We start from the raw sequence: 18,033 nt of genomic DNA, 5'->3' as shown, positions 1-18,033 counted from the left end.
ATCTTCTGTGTCTGTTTTGTAGGACGTTTTGTTAGTTTTTAGCTCACCTGAGCACAAAGTGAAGGTGAGTTTTTGTGATCGCCCTGTGTCCGTCGTCCGTCATCAGTCGTCCGTCGTCAACAGTTTGACTGTTAACACTCTAGAGGTCACAATTTTGGCCCAAACTAATTGAAACTTGGTCAGAATATTACCCTCAATAAAATCTTGGACGAGATTGATACTGGGTTATCTGGGGTCAAAAACTAGGTCAGCAGGTCAAATCAAAGGAAAAGCTTTTTAACACCCTAGAGGTCACAGTTTTGGCCCAATCTTAATGAAACTTGGTCAGAGTGTTACCCTCAATAAAATCCTAGAGGTATTTGGTATTGGGTCATCTGGGATTAAAAACTAGGTCACCAGGTCAAATCAAAGGAAAAGCTTGTTAACACTCTTGAGGTCACAATTTTGGCCCAATCTTAATAAAACTTGGTCAGAATGTTACCCTCAATAAAATCTTGGACGAGTTTGATATTGGATTATCTGGGGTCAAAAGCTAGGTCACCAGATCAAATCAAAGGAAAAGCTTATTAACACTGTAGAGGCCAGATTTATGACTGTAACTTCATGAAACTTGGGCAGAATGTTAATCTTGATAATCTATAGGTTAAGTTTAAATCTGAGTTAGTTGGGGTCAAAAACTAGGTCACTAGGTCAAATCAAAGGAAAAGCTAGTTAACACTCTAGAGGCCACATTTATGACTGTATCTTCATGAAACTTGGTCAGAATGTTATCTTAATATATACAATATTCAGTTTGAATCTGAGTCATGTAGAATTAAAAACTAGGTCACCAGGTTAAATCAAAGGAAAAGATAGTTTACAATGTAAAGGCCACATTTATGACCATATCTTAATGAAACTTGGTCTGTATGTTAATCTTGATTATCTATAGGTCAAGTTTAAATCTGTATTAGGTGGGGTCAAAAACTAGGTCACTAGGTTAAATCAAAGGAAAAGCTTGATAACACTCTAGAGATCACAATTTGAGCCCAGTCTTAATGAAACTTGGTCAGAATGTTACCCTCAATAAAGTCTTGGACGAGTTTGATATTGGGTCAACTGGAGTTAAAAACTAGGTCACCAGGTCAAATCAAAGGAAAAGCTTGTTAACATTGTAGAGGCCAGATTTATGACTGTATCTTCATGAAACTTGGTCAGAATGTTAATCTTGATGATCTATAGGTCAAGTTTAAATCTGGGTCAGGTGGAATCAAAAAATAGGTCACTTCGTCAAATCAAAGGAAAAACTTGTTAACACTCTAGAGGCCACATTTATGACTGTATCTTCATGGAACTTAGAAAGTTAATCTTAATGATCTCAAGGTCCAGTTTGAATCTGGGTCATGTAGAATTAGAAACTAGGTCACCAGGTCAAATCAAAGGAAAAGCTAGTTTACACTGTAGAGGGCACATTTATGACCATATTTTAATGAAGCTTGGTCTGTATGTTAATCTTGATTATCTATAGGTCAAGTTCAAATCTGTGTCACGTGGGGTCAAAAACTAGGTCACTAGGTCAAATCAAAGGAAAAGCTTGTTAACACTCTAGATGCCACATTTATGACTGTATCTTCATGAAACTTAGTCAGAATGTTAATCTTGATGATCTTTAGGTCAAGTTAGAATCTGGGTCATGTAGGGTCAAAAACTAGGGCTCCGAGTCAAATCAAAGGAAAAGCTATTTAACACTTAAGAGGCCACATTTATGACCATATCTTAATGAAACTTGGTCAGAATGTTAATCTTGATGATCTTTAGGTCAATAGGTCAGGTGAGCGATACAGGGCCTTCATGGCCCTCTTGTTTGTTTATTTTCATGTTTAGGGATGGATATGATAGGTTGTTATTGATTTACAGGGACTTTGATTCCTATGTTCTACAAATTATTGACATAGTTAATTGTTTCGAATATGTCATGACTGGCTTGTGATGGTAGCAAACTGTCGTAGAAGTAACACACCTAAAATAAAACCCTAAAATAAAAAAAAACAAATATGAAAACACTAACCACATAAAAGTCATCAATGAGTCGGTCGTGACATATTCTGTCCACATACAAGCCTCCCCTCCAAGTAATTTGCCATTCTCTTCATCTTCTAGCGAAAAAGGAGAGAACATAAAAACAAAAATAACAATGCGTTAACAGATTTTTCTTTGTTTAAATCTACTTTGTTCTTTCATTCAGCTAATTATATTCTGCTCATGATTAATTAGATTGTACACAGCCGAGACAAAAAGGACGAAAAGTCGTGAAACTGTTGAAATAAGTACAAATAATAAAATCTGTAAAAAGATCCTTTGGAAGCAAAGATTGCAACTAAGAATAACAATAACAGACTCGGTTTGATTGAGTCTGTTCATGCGAGGTAATGAAATGTGCAACACTTCTCAAGCTCCCTAGAACTTAAGTTAAGTGAATGAAAAAGTGTCGAAACTAGAAAAGTAACCATTTTTGTATTTTGTTCAAATTTATTTATAGTGAAAACCTGAAATATTTAAATCACCTAGGCTCATTTTTTTGTAGTGAAACCAGGCAAAAAAAAGTACCTGATTCGTAAGGGGAGGGTTCACAAGTGTAGAAGTCAAACCAACTAGATTTTGCCTTGTACTTGTCTAGATACCAACACGAGGAATATATTGCACGATAACCACGTTCATTCACTAACTTGACTGTCTCTCTTTTTCCTATCCATATTTGTATTATCGAGTTAGGAGGTATCTGGATGAGATATAGATGTTTTAACACAATTACGCAACTCGTCATAATACTGCATACTAGTATGGTAATCACACTGTAAATGATATACTGACCTCGCTCTGTTATTTGGTTTGTTGAATACTTGGAGAAAGTACATCATATTCAGTACTGTTATCTATGGTGGCTGATTTCAGCCATGTCGTGTTGGCGTGTTTGCGAAGCAAAATAAAAAACGACAACACGAAAACTTGTCACATTTTACACGGAAACACGACGTTTAGAGGGCGCCGAAAACAACACATTTATTTGTCGAGTTTTCGTGTATGCGAGTTTGAATATGTCGTGTTGGCGTCCTTTATTTGTCGTGCTGTCATGTTTCTTGACTCCGCCCTCCTGACACGAAAATAAGACAAATATCTTATGAAGTATATAAAATAGAAAAAGTGGAAACTCCACAGGTCGTTCAACACAACAAGAACGAAAATGTTGCAGGCTCGGTTTGATTGTGCCCGTTCATGGATGGTAGTGGAAATACATGCTACCGTCCACGCCCTCTAGCCCCGGGTTGGGCATAACTCAACATTTACACATGCTAGAAGTACAAAAAGCAATTTAGAGACATCCGCAGTTGTATTCATATGGCGGTGCACATAGAACCTTCAATGATACACGTGTTGTGGCGTGTAATTCCATGAAAAGCGGCGTATGGTCCCCAGATAAAATAATAGGTTTGCTCCAAACGAGAAAACAATGGGCAGAACTAAACAAACTGGAATTTAGAAAGAGGATCTGAGGTTATGGAGCCTGGTTGTATGGATTATACAATACCCAAGGCTATGAAAGCGGGAGTATTGGAACCACCCAGGCCGAAATGGTCATGCTGAGAAACTAAACAGTACCAATAACACGACATAAAGGTCGTGCTGAACGATCTGAGAAGATCGAAATATAACAGCCCTGATTGAATGTACGGGAGACTTTTTACGGCCGCCACACGGCACAAACAACGCTGCTGTGATAATAAAATAGAAAAAGTGGAAACTCCACAGGTCGTTCAACACAACAAGAACAAAAATGTTGCAGGCTCGGTTTGATTGTGCCCGTTCATGGATGGTAGTGGAAATACATGCTACCGTCCACGCCCTCTAGCCCCGGGTTGGGCATAACTCAACATTTACACATGCTAGAAGTACAAAAAGCAATTTAGAGACATCCGCAGTTGTATTCATATGGCGGTGCACATAGAACCTTCAATGATACACGTGTTGTGGCGTGTAATCCATGAAAAGCGGCGTATGGTCCCCAGATAAAATAATAGGTTTGCTCCAAACGAGAAAACAATGGGCAGAACTAAACAAACTGGAATTTAGAAAGAGGATCTGAGGTTATGGAGCCTGGTTGTATGGATTATACAATACCCAAGGCTATGAAAGCGGGAGTATTGGAACCACCCAGGCCGAAATGGTCATGCTGAGAAACTAAACAGTACCAATAACACGACATAAAGGTCGTGCTGAACGATCTGAGAAGATCGAAATATAACAGCCCTGATTGAATGTACGGGAGACTTTTTACGGCCGCCACACGGCACAAACAACGCTGCTGTGATAATAAAATAGAAAAAGTGGAAACTCCACAGGCCGTTCAACACAACAAAAAAAACTTGTGTCACGCACTCTAAACATTCGGTTTTCTCGTTGAATGTTTAGTGTTTTCGTTTTACCGCCCCGTAAACACGAAAACACAAAGTCATGAAAACTCGACATACCGGTATAAGTTGTTTGTCGAGTTTTCGTGCTGTTGTGTTTTCGCCATGCCTACACGACATTCCAGAAATCAGCCACCATAATTACCAGTTCAAATCGAAACGTGCCTTTTTTTTTATTAAATTTAATCGCCGTTAATTTGGATGTGAATCAGTTACTACACGTTCGACGTATTCCAGACTTGGCATCAACGGTAAATTATATGTGTTAAAGATGTTTACCAAAGTTTTGGTAAAGTAATACATTCGTTTGAAACGTTATCATCTGACTTATGTTCGCCGATGGCTTCATTCATGTAAGATTTTCACTATCCTGGATGCCCAACAAAGCGAGGGGTATTAAGCATAAGTATATTTCTGTTTAAATAAATTTACTCAAGTCATGATATATAAGAACTATTGTATCAGATTTTTTTGTAACAGCTAGATATCCAATCGCCACTAGTTTAATTATTAATGAAATTAAAAACAAGTTTGCTTCACTTAAAAGATATGTCGATCGTGAAATGGAAGATGACCAAGGCAAATGATCTATTATGTGATTCTTTAACTTTTGGAGTTGTTGAAAATAATGAAGTGTTTTATTAAAGAAAAATATATTACGTCGTCGGTGTTTTTGAGAACATCGTTCCACATAATGAATGCTTTATTTTCCTTCTTTTCCCTTGCTGTTGCTTGAAGACTTTGAATTAATCTTAGAAAATAAATTTAGAAAAATAATTGTTTACTCAAAAGAAGCATTTCTGCTTTAAGGTATTTTCGCAATTAGGTGTCAATATGTAACAACATAGGCTTAATGGCATCACAGCGGAAAATATATATCTGTTAAAAATTGTTATACACTAAATAAAAAATTTAATGATCAATTTCTTTAGCCCTGCAGCAAAACAATTAACAATGCCATAAATTATTTCAATTCTAATATGCCTTTAATCTAAAACAGTAGATGAAATATAGTAGTGCTCTTTCTTGGTCGCAACAAAAACTTTTACGTCACCGCACGTTAACGTGACATCATTCTAGCGTAAGCGTGTTTTAACGGAGAAAAACATATTAGAATACCTATTGAAATAGTACCCTACGACTTTACTGATGTATCTGGAAGGATTAGACCTGGCCTCAGCGGCAGGGATCCCACCGTTCGTCTGTAAATATGATGTAATTTGAGGATTTGTCGCCCTGAAAATGATATTTACTTAATTAGTTTTTTAAATATTTTATACAATAGACAGAAAATGGTTATTCGTTTATGTGTGTACCATAGACGACTACATCAGTAATGTCATGGTGATAAATATATAACCCCTCAGCCGTAATTGTTTGCTCCATAATGATGCTAGTTTTAAAAGCCAATGGTATCTACAGAAAGACAGTCACCTAGAGTGATGCTACTTTGAAAATGCTTTTTTGTGCTAATTATACCTAGGAAATGAAACATGAAGAAACTTATTTACAAAATAATGTCCAGAAAACGACACCTAGAGAACAGTACCAACAGAATGATATTTGAACAGTACCAACAGAATGACATATACAAAATTATGCCTAGAGAATGACAACACCTAGATAATGACATCTCTAAACTAAGTGATGTATAGAAAATGTTACCAAACAGAGAATGATATGTGGAAATGACATCTTGTTGACAATGATAACTTGAGAATAAATTCATCCATAGAACGATAAATGTAATACATACAGAATGATACCACCAAACAAATGATACATGGAGAATTACATATAGGGGATACACAGTATAAACCACATAGTAAAAGATACATAGTGATCGATGATATCTAGAGAATGGTACCTAAACAATGATACCACCTGGAGATTGATATATGCAGAAACGTATCTAGAGCTGTCTATCATGAGATTGATATAATATAAAGAATGCTTCCACAAGGAATCTGATATCTGCATGTATTTAGATGGTGGAATATACAGAATGATATGATATAGAGAATGAAGTCTACAGATATAGAGAAAGATACATGTATCTAGATAACAATATCATACCAGCACGTGCTTACGAGCTCGTCTCCGCCAAGATGCACAAATGTATCAGGGAAAACACTGTATATCTCACTGAATAATTTCGCCATGAATGTGTAAGTTTCATTCTGCGCTGGGTTTATTGGTCCTAGCGGTCCGACAAAGTCCATCCCTTGATAGCACGTGCTTACTATATCTGGGTACCCAAACCATGAAAACGAATGTCCTGAATATGTCAAAACTCATATGTTTAAAACTCATTGTAATAGTACAGTTATACGTAACTGTATAACCCAGTTACCATATTATACACTTATTGAATTGGTTGCCGGACCAGTAAGCCATTCAATAAGAGTTTTATTACATGTCATCGGATTTTTTTCCTCAGGTTTTAACTTTTGTTATCCTATAAACAGGTCATTAGCATAAACTGTGGACCGCAGCTATATGTAAGGAGTCAGACAATAATAGTTCTTAGAAACACATTTCTAAATATAAAACGAAAAATTTAGTTACTTTATGCTAATAAGTGTATTGAAATATCTAAAGATTTAGCTGAGGCGCAAAATAAGGTTTCTTTTGAAACAATGATACAAGCTTGAAGCTTTCAAGAAATCTTCATTCGACTGTGAGAGTTTCACTTTTGAAATGGGCGCAAAAGTATCTCAAAAACTATACATATAGACGACATCAAGCTTACGAGTCTTTGAAATCACCTGTTAAGACTAAATGAGCCGTGCCATGGGAAAACCAACATAGTGGGTATGCGACCAGCATGGATCCAGACCAGCCTGCGCATCCGCGCAGTCTGGTCAGGATCCATGCTGTTCGATTTTAAAGTCTACTGGAATTGGAGAAACTGTTAGCGAACAGCATGGATCCTGACCAGACTGCGCGGATGCGCAGGCTGGTCTGGATCCATGCTGGTCGCATACCCTCTATGTTGGTTTTTCCATGGCATGGCTCAAATATGTTACACTGTCAGCGAAATGAAATCTATTTGGTAGTGAAGATCAAAATAAACAGGACGACCGCTGTTTTAGAATTACTCCCTGAGTGTGTATGTGCGTGGGGTACACGAAATAATATCAGATTGTGACACCAACATACATATTCAATTTATAGGGTATACGCTTTAAATGGGACGTATATCTACATATATAATTATTATTTTAACAGAATACTTCAGGAAAATACTAATGCTCTATAGCTTATACTGGCATTTAGCAAGAACGAAAATGTGTCCAATAGTTTTGATTTTTATTACCTGGTAGCACAGTTAAATGTAATCATATAAATTAAAGAATCTAAGTGGTTAAATTTATCTCATTCACTCTGTTAAAAAATGGACACAGTCTATATATCACATGTTTAAATCCTAGGACATAATTTAACCATGATTGTCATATATGATTCAGTTTATCTTAGATCCGTGTAAACAAGACAGATCTGGACCAAATTGTCCAGTCACCTACCTGGTGTATCAAATTCAGGTATAACTCTGATACCCCTGTATCTTGCGTATTCCACGATTTCTTTGATATCTTTCAGTGAATAGACAAGGCTTGGATGAAAGGCAGCCTAAAATTTGACACTAGTGCAATATATAAAGGTCGTTAATCACATAAAAACACTGATTTATAAATCTTCGATAACAAAAAAAAAAAAAAAAAAAAAAAAAAAAAGATACAATGTAATCTTGATTATGGCAACCTGTATATATAATTCGATGCAAGTCATTTAGAAAAGTGACCAAAAAAAAAAAAACTCTTAGCTTCCTACCTTTTTATGCAATGCAGATTAAAAAAAAAGTTTTGTGTTTGGCGATTACATTAAACTAAAAAGTACTTCCGTCGAACATGTAGTATGCACAGACATGGGTGTAACCAGCTAACATCCAGTAATATAACATTTATGTAAAACTAGAAGATACTGTAAACAGGACATATTAAAACGAATTTTAAAAAATAACTGGACATTTGATAAACTTTCATCTTGTATTTGAAATATAAGGTTTTGGAAAGGAAGTAAAGGCAGCGATTACAATACTGTTATTATAAAGATACTATCATAAAAGCCCTTTTATTCCTCTGTATTGTTTTGGTTTTTATTTTGCACCCCCCCCCCCCCCCCCCCCCCCACACACACACACCAAAAAAAAAGTCCATGAATAATTAAGAATTTAATGAAAGAAGTTAAGACTAATCGGCTTTCCGCCAAGTGCATTCTGTCAGTATCGTACTTAATTGAGAAATAAAGGCTGTATCTTTACATGTATGCATATAATAAATGAAATAGAGAAATTCATAAGAGAACCTTTTCACTGAGTTTCGGAAATACTTCACTCTGGTAAGGAAATGAGTTGTCGTCGACTATATGCCAGTGTAGAACGTTAAGTTTGTTATATGCCATGCCATCCTGGGGAAAAAAGAAAGCTAAACTTGTAATACTGCACACATTTCTCTTCACCTTTGTCACCCAAATCTCTTTTTATAAGAAACGTATTTCGGCATAAACGGGCTAGTATGAACACTGACTTTCGGTTGGGTCCTTTCTTTACATGAACAAATGTCCGAGCCTGCAGTTGGAGGGGAAAGTGGTATGACGTCTAACAGACATAATTAGCCCCTAACGAAGGCAAAAAAAAATATACATCTTATTTCACACAATATCTGCGCTTTATCACATTATAATGCTGTTTCCTTCTCTTTTAAAAACTAATATATATATATATATACATTCGTATATGGACCTGAACGAAAGACACATTAAAGTGAATATGAATTCCTTTCCCTCCCTGGTGTAGGCTTGAACAAAGCTTAATGACATTACATCGTGCGATATTTCCTATACAGTGAATTTATTGGTGCAGTACAGCAGTTAAAGAAAATGAATCAGTACGTTAAAGCAAATTACCAAAACATCTTTGATGGTGTTTTTGTAGATAAAATGTCTTGCAGTGTCGAGCATTATACCTCTATGTGGAAACCGAGGTCCGTCTTTGATCTCTGTCATTTTAGTATACACCTGTTTGTAATGCAAAACTAATATCAAACAGTCGATTAGACTTACAAAGACTGTTAAGATCAAGTAACCTGTAATAAAGTTTATTTCTTTCTGATACTTTCTCAGAAAACCATTTTCTCTCTAGGCCCATCTCAACAGAGTCAGAGATAAGATATATTGTTTGTTGTTTTTTTCTTCAGAAAGTACTTTTTAAGAGGATTGTATGGCAGAGATATTTATTTCAAAGGACTCTAACAACTGATGCCAGTCTAACAGCCAATTAGGCTTTTACATATGATTCTGCTAAAAACAGCAACAAAAAAGCTTGCCTCAACATTCAAACAGATTCAACAACGACCAGACCTTAAAAGATAACAAGAGGACCATGATGGTCCTGAATCACTCACCTCTTCCCACATGACCCAGTTTTGAGTATGACATCGTTTTTTCTATTATTTGACATATTGACCTAGTTTTCGAAGGTACGTGACCCTGTTTTGAACTTTACCTAGATATCATCAAAGTGAACATTCTCACTAATTTTCATGAAGATCTCATGAAAAATATGGCCTCTAGAGAGGTCACAAGGTTTTTCTATTTTTATACCTACTGGCCTAGTTTTTGACACCGCACATGACCCTGTTTCGAAACTGACCTAGATATCATCAAGGTGAACATTCAGATCAATCTTCATGAAGATCCATTGAAAAATATGGCCTCTTGAGAGGTCACAACGTTTTTTCATTATTTGACCTACTGACCTACTTTTTGACAGCACGTGACCCACTTTCAAACTTGACCTAGATATCATCAAGATGAACATTCTGACCAATTTTTATGGAGATCCATTCACAAGTATGGCCTCTAGAGAGGTCACAAGGTTTTGCTATTATTTGACCTACTGACCTAGTTTTTGATGGCACGTGACCACTTCAATACAGTTTCGAAATTAACTTTAGCATGAAAAACCTAGAGATCACAAGTTTCTATTATTGACATCGACCTTAGTTGTTTGACCTCGAGATCACTTTCAAAACCTGACCTATTGATTAATCATCAAGGTGAACATTCTGACAAATTTTCATGAAGATCTCATGAAATATTATGGCCTCTAGAGAGGTCACAAGGTTTTTCTATTTTTAGACCTACTGACCTAGTTTTTGACCGCACGTGACCCAGTTTCGAACTTGACCTAGATACCATCAAGATGAACATTCAGACCAACTTTCATACAGATCCCATAAAAAATATGGCCTTTAGAGGGGTTTTTCTATTATTTGACCTACTGACTTAGTTTTTGAGGGCACGTGACCCAGTTTCAAATTTGACCTAGATATCATCAAGATGAATGGTCTGACCAATTTTCATGAAAATCTTATGATATATATGGCCTCTAGAGAGGTCACAAGGTTTTTCTATTTTTAGACCTACTGACCTAGTTTTTAAAGGCACGTAACCCAGTTTCGAACCTGACCTAGATATCATTAAGGTAAACATTCTGACCAATTTTCATGAAGATCTTGTGAAAAATATGGCCTCTTGAGAGGTCACAACGCTTTTTCATTATTTGACCTACTGACCTACTTTTTGACAGCACGTGACCCACTTTCAAACTTGACCTAGATATCATCAAGATGAACATTCTGACCAATTTTTATGGAGATCCATTCACAAGTATGGCCTCTAGAGAGGTCACAAGGTTTTGCTATTATTTGACCTACTGACCTAGTTTTTGATGGCACGTGACCCACTTTCGAACTTGACCTAGATATCATCAAGATGAACATTCAGACCAACTTTCATACAGATCCCATGAAAAATATGACCTCTAGAGAGGTCACAAGGTTTTTCTATTATTTGACCTACTGACCTAGTTTTTGAGGCACGTGACCCACTTTCAAAACTGACCTAGATATCATCAAGGTGAACATTCTGACAAATTTTCATGAAGATCTCATGAAATATTATGGCCTCTAGAGAGGTCACAAGGTTTTTCTATTTTTAGACCTACTGACCTAGTTTTTGACCGCACGTGACCCAGTTTCGAACTTGACCTAGATATCATCAAGATGAACATTCAGACCAACTTTCATACAGATCCCATAAAAAATATGGCCTTTAGAGGGGTTTTTCTATTATTTGACCTACTGACTTAGTTTTTGAGGGCACGTGACCCAGTTTCAAATCTGACCTAGATATCATCAAGATGAATGGTCTGACCAATTTTCATGAAAATCTTATGATATATATGGCCTCTAGAGAGGTCACAAGGTTTTTCTATTTTTAGACCTACTGACCTAGTTTTTAAAGGCACGTAACCCAGTTTCGAACCTGACCTAGATATCATTAAGGTAAACATTCTGACCAATTTTCATGAAGATCTTGTGAAATATATGGCCTCTAGAGAGGTCACAAGGTTTTTCTATTTTTAAACCTACTGACCTAGTTTTTGACGGCACGTGACCCAGTTTCGAACTTGACCTAGATAGCATCAAGATGAACATTCTGACCAACTTTCATATAGATCCCACAAAAAATGTGACCTCTAGAGTGGTCACAAGCAAAAGTTTACGGACGGACGCACGGACGGACGGACGGACGCTGCGTGATCACAAAAGCTCACCTTGTCACTATGTGACAGGTGAGCTAAAAACTTCAATACATTTTGAAGAAACATTGCTACACGTCCAGTTTAATTTATGTGTCATATGGACCGGGACCGGTTGTGCTCTCTTAAAATAATTCCTTCGCATCTGAACTCCAAACAATGATTTTATTCAACAACAAGTCACTGTTTGGGATATATCATTTCTTCAACAATACTCACAGAGGGTGTCAGAAATTGAAAAACGTACCCGATGTAACGTAAGTAACGTCATTTATGTAAATTAGGGTTCAAAAAGTTGAGATATTGTGGCGATAACAATTTATTGATTTCAGGTGATGTATTATTTTATTTGATGTATTTCTAGTTTACATAGGAAAAGAGATTTTCTTACGAAAAAACGACCATTTTACAAAAATAGCTATTTACATTACACGTGTGTAACGAGGTGTTGCAAGGGATGTGACGTTGGCAGTATATCTGAGTTATTTCGTTTACGCCAAGCTTGTAAGACTGGGCAACATGAACACCATGCGCGATTTTTTTTTCGCAAGCTTTGAAACGAGGAATCAATTTAAACCTTATGATGACATTCTACTTGTTTTGTACATGTATTTTGTAATTCTTACGCATTGAAAACTTGTAACGAGAAACATAACGTAAATGTAATATTAACGTCATGACCCTTACATCACCATGAACGTAAATGAAAGTCCCCCACCCCGTCCCCTGCCCCCGTCCCCTTTTGTATGTCATACGTCATTGGTGTCTTGTTTCCTAAACAACAGCTGACTGAATGTCTCGAGACCACGCAGAGCGCCCCAAACTTCTTCAGCAGTAAGCTTGGCAATATTTGGACGGAGTTCGAGTTGATCTGAAAAAGGAATAAGCCATCCTGTTCTTGTATAAGGAAGATTTTTACAAAATATATACACAATTTTATCTTAGTGTTTTGTTTGTTTTGCGTTTGTCAGTCATACCAGCATTAATGGTCAAACTTCAAATTTCCAGTATATTCGTACTAAGAAACGTACTCCACGTCCACGTTTTCATGAGAAAGAACAACAATGGAAACTACAACTTTACCTGTGAGTTTTATGATGTTTTATGCTATCATGCATCAATGATCCCCACGTTAGCTAAAATGCAGAATTGTTTCGCAGATGAGGTACCTTACTGGCAAGAAATTTGCATAAATCTGAGGTTGAACAATTTTAATTCTAATTTTCAGATATATCTTTGATACTGGACCAATGAAAAACAAAATGTCAAAGTCTAAATTTCTAAATAAAGGTCATGATTAATATAAATTATAGATACTTACACGATTCGTTCATGTTTAAATGCGGATATCCACAGCGAGTATTTGTCACAAATATATCCAGATCAGACATTGTTGTGACGGTTGAGTATTTCTTTTCCATTTCTTTCTGATTATCTCTAAACGTCTGCTCGTTAAAATTGAATGGAAAATTATAATGTTCCTCAGTGATATGATTTTCTATAATATTTTTATATCGATTGACAGCTTCTGTTAAAATATCACATTGGTTTTTGTTCAATATATTGAAGTGAAATGTCGATTTCAACTGTAGAAGTATTTCTTTTTCGGTTTTGTAGTACTTCGGTAAAGGCCAAGGTTCTCCGACTGTAGAAAATGGCGCCTCCGCAAATCCTGGTCTAAAGAGGTAACGACTATCAATATTAAGATCAAAGGAATCATGCGACGTCAAGATTACGTTGGGTTTCACAAAGTTATTGCGCATGGGTTCTTTTGGGTCTTTTGTCTTTTTATCTTCGACGCTGATGCAATCTAGATATACAGAAATAAAACATTTATCTTTTTTTTACAAAAAAAAAGAACAAAACAAAAACAAAAAACAAAAACAAAAAACAAAAACAAAACAACATGGACATCTCATTTTTTATTATTGCTTTGTTATATCACGCCTTCCAGCGAACTGATAATATAATTACAGGGCATAATTTTTTTTTTACCAAGTTCGTGTGTGAAATACATAGTGTCAGTCAACGTACATGTTCAGCAAATTTTAACATGCAAAATGTAACATGGATAAATGCATTAAATACAGTACATTTGCATTAAATTGATGAATTACAAGAGCCTAGTATCAGCTTATTTTACATTTACATATACCATGCAGTCATCACACCTGTAAATCTTAGACGGGCTGAGGTAGTCTATGAAAAAGCAGAACTTAGAATCTTTATCTTTCAGATTAGCTAACCAGGGGGCATAATTCTCAAATTCAAGATTGCCGCCAATATGTTTGCCGAAAATATATTAAACTGGAAATATTTGTTGCATTTTGTTGTGTTTTGTTCGAATGGCAAAATTAGATTAGTTATTCGTAATACTTTATTTAAGAAATAATTTATAGCAAAAGAGTGCTTTAACACTATTTATGCACGATGGGTGGTTATAAGTCGGGCGTAATAATTATTTGAACGACGTATTACCACCCGAGTAAAATTATTTGAACGACGTATTACCACCCGAGCAAAAATTATTTTGATTCTAATATGCTCTTAATCTAAAACAGTAGATAAAATATGGAAGCGCTCTTTCTTGGTCGCAACAAAATTTTGACGACACCGCACGTTAACGTGACGTCATTCTAGCGTAAGTGTGTTTTAACAGAGACAAGCATATTAGAATATTTGATCATTTACTAGTAATTATTATATAAACGGTTTGTAAATGTGTGCTTAAACATGAACTAGATATAAAATAGCATCAGATATATGATGTCCCCTTTCAAAATATGTTTTAGTTTGATTGTAGGGACAACGCATGTTTTTTTTTTTTCGTATTATTCTATCAGCAGAATCCCGAGGGATTGGTTGGTGCCCGAGCCCGTAGGTAGGGTACCAACGTATCCCGAGGGATTCTGAAGATAGAATAACACGAAATGAACATGCGCTAACGCTATTCTAGCATAAAGCGGAAAATAAATCCCAACTAATAAATGAATACATTCTCCCTCAACGTCATTAAAGTTCCATGAAATGCGCGAGAATATCTGAGTGTTTTTTTTTTTCACCTTTACCTCATTTCCATTTGAATCATCCGTTTTGGGCCGTAATTACGTTTACGCTTTGCCACGGAACGCGCATATATATGTGCGTGGTGCACATGTAGTGTCAAAAAGTGATAATTCAATGAGGATTAATTCAGTAGATAGAGATGGAGCGAGTCGCAGAGACGGCTCGAGGCGGCACAATGACAGACATGACTCTAGGCTTTCACCTAGAGGTAGGAGAAGACACAATCATGATCGGGCTAGAGACTATGGACCTGATCAAGATCGGGCTAGAGACAGCCAACGAAGATATAGGAGAAAAGATAACTCGTATCATACCCGGCGAAATTAAGCCATATGCGGATTTTCTAACGTTCAGAACTGGAACTGTGATAATCCTTCAGAGAATCATAATTTTAGAGAACAATGTGTAAATAATTGTAATGTTGATATTTTAGGCATTGCAGAAACTCATCTAAGGAAAAATGAAGAAATTTGTATTGATGGTTACACTTTTATTGGTCATAACATAACTGATTTACATATTAATGCTAAAAAAGGGTCAGGTGGAGTTGCTTTTTTAATTAAATATGAATTTTTAAATTATTTTAATGTTTCAGTACTTGATCAGGATATTGAGGGGATATTATGGCTAAAATTTACCTGTAAATATGGTGCATATGATACTTTGATTGCATGTGTTTGTTATTTACCCCTAGACAATTCTTCAAGATAGGTTGATGGTAATGAGTTTTATGAAAATCGTCTTTGCCAAATGAGTAAATATCATGAGAAAAATGCTGTAATGTTTTTGTGCGGCGATTTTAATAGTACATGTTCAGATAATTTGGATTTTATACAAGGCATTGATGAACTGCCGGAGAGAAATGTCATAGATAATGGCGTTAATATATATCACTTTTGATATGATGTTTAGTTGATGTCAGTTTTGCAATTTTAAATGGTCGGAATGCTAAACATAATGATTTTACCTTTACTGGGCCACAGGGTGCCTCTGTGGACGATTTTTGTCTAATCCCCTATGAAGCTTTACATAGATTTGATGAATTTGAAGTAATGGCTATGTCCAACATTTTAGATAGTTTAGATAGATTTAGTCAGCTTTGTACTTCTGTTACACCCGACCATTCAATTCTGAGATGGAATGTTGTTTTTCAACACCCTGATTGCAGTATGACTCAGGCGAGACCCAACTCTGACATACATTGTACTCGAACTATCTATAATACGAAGTCAATAAGTGATGATTTTATGTCTGGCCCTGATTGTCAAAGAAGCGTTTTTCAGACCATAGATCAGCTAGAAAGTGCGGCTATGTCACAGGTGGGTCGTGATGAGGAATACAATACATTTGTTGGAATTATGCACAATGAGATGTCAAACAAACTATCACATAAGTCAGTAATCATTAGTTCTAGTAAAAGAGCAACTAAGAAGCATAAAGTCTACAAACCTTGGTGGTCTGAGCATTTAACTGTTTTATGGAAAAACATGTACGTGTTAAGCTGAAAAGAATTGGCTAAAATGTACAAATGGTAATAGGCGTTTGCTTAAACACAACGTAAAGAGTTTGATCGTAACGTCCAGGGAGCTAAGAGGCAATATGTTTATCAAGCACAAGCAGAGCTAGAAGCTGCTGTGTCCAGGGATTCTAGAAATGTTTTGGAAAAGTATAATCAAAATTGGGGTTGGTAATGAAAGATTAAAAAAAGATTCCATTTGAAGTTACACAACCTGATGGGCCCATTTGTTCTGTTCCTGGTTTTGTTCTCCAAAAATGGGGTTCTGATTTTGAAAAAACTTCTTAACCCTCAGGATGCTACGAGCAATTCCGAGTATGTACCACCTTTTGATGTGACTGTCCCTGGTGCGATGGACGGGTTAGATTTCAACAATTTATTCACTATCGAGGAAGTCCGAAAATGCATATTACAGGACAAGTGTGGAAAGGCACCGGGTCATGATGAAATACCGAGTGAATTGTTGAAAAACGACCTGGCCTTGGCAATGCTGCACAGTCTCTTTAATAGGTGTTACACCAGTGGAACTGTACCATCAGAGTGATCTAAAGGTATTATAACACCTATTCCAAAGTCATCTACTTCTGACACTAGGGATCCTCTTTCTTATAGGGGTATCACAATAGCACCTTGTATGTATAAGATTTACTGTAGTCTTTTGAATACCAGATTAACAGATTGGTGTACACATGAAAATGTTATATGTGATGAGCAAAATGGCCACAATAGGGCCATACGGTACTATTTTGGGGTAGAGAAATATACTCCAAATGCAGCTTTGATTGGGGAGATGGGTTGGAAACCACCAAATGTTAGACTCTGGGGTTCAGTATTCAGACAGTACTTTAGAGTTATGAATATGTCAAATTCAAAAAGGAATAAAGTTATTTTTTCATGGTCAAAAAATGAAAATATTAGGAATAGTTATTTCAGAATGAAAAACTGTCTTCAGAATATTAACTGTGTTTATTTTAGGATCAATCATGTTGGTGGAAATTATAAACCTGTAATCAACCTAATTGAAGAAAAAATGTTTAATGTTGAAAAAGTGAAATGGAAAGCATTGTTAGATAGAAATACCTCTATAAGAGGAAATGGTAGTAATAAGCTGAGAACGTATAGAATTTTCAAGTCAGATTTTTGTTCAGAGAAATATCTAAGATCCAACTGGCCTTTTCATTATCGATCAGCTTTTACAAAATTTAGATGTGGTCTAGCACAATTACGAGTGGAGACCGGAAGATATGAAAACTTAGAATTAAGGAGAAGATGCTGTTTTAATTGTCAGGGCGTTTTAGAAGATGAGAAACATGTATTATATAACTGCCCTTTGTACAATG

The 18,033-nt window shown here is 36.1% G+C and overlaps 1 protein-coding gene across 1 annotated transcript in view; it reads right to left on the bottom strand.

The window, feature by feature from the left end:
* Positions 1-18,033, bottom strand: part of LOC123549776 (beta-hexosaminidase subunit alpha-like) — a 47,355-nt gene that overhangs the window by 9,089 nt on the left and 20,233 nt on the right. Inside the window, exons 2-11 of the mRNA XM_045338156.2 lie at positions 13,433-13,921; positions 12,867-12,982; positions 9,414-9,524; positions 8,814-8,915; positions 7,973-8,078; positions 6,522-6,723; positions 5,565-5,681; positions 5,106-5,196; positions 2,587-2,758; positions 2,048-2,135 (exon numbers count right to left, since the gene is read on the bottom strand). Coding sequence (XP_045194091.2) covers positions 2,048-2,135; positions 2,587-2,758; positions 5,106-5,196; positions 5,565-5,681; positions 6,522-6,723; positions 7,973-8,078; positions 8,814-8,915; positions 9,414-9,524; positions 12,867-12,982; positions 13,433-13,921 — 1,594 coding nt within the window. The remainder of the gene's footprint in view (positions 1-2,047; positions 2,136-2,586; positions 2,759-5,105; positions 5,197-5,564; positions 5,682-6,521; positions 6,724-7,972; positions 8,079-8,813; positions 8,916-9,413; positions 9,525-12,866; positions 12,983-13,432; positions 13,922-18,033) is intronic.

This window comes from Mercenaria mercenaria, chromosome 6, assembly GCF_021730395.1.
Source record: "Mercenaria mercenaria strain notata chromosome 6, MADL_Memer_1, whole genome shotgun sequence".
NCBI lineage: Eukaryota > Metazoa > Mollusca > Bivalvia > Venerida > Veneridae > Mercenaria > Mercenaria mercenaria.
This window is presented reverse-complemented; position numbering and strand designations above follow the sequence as displayed.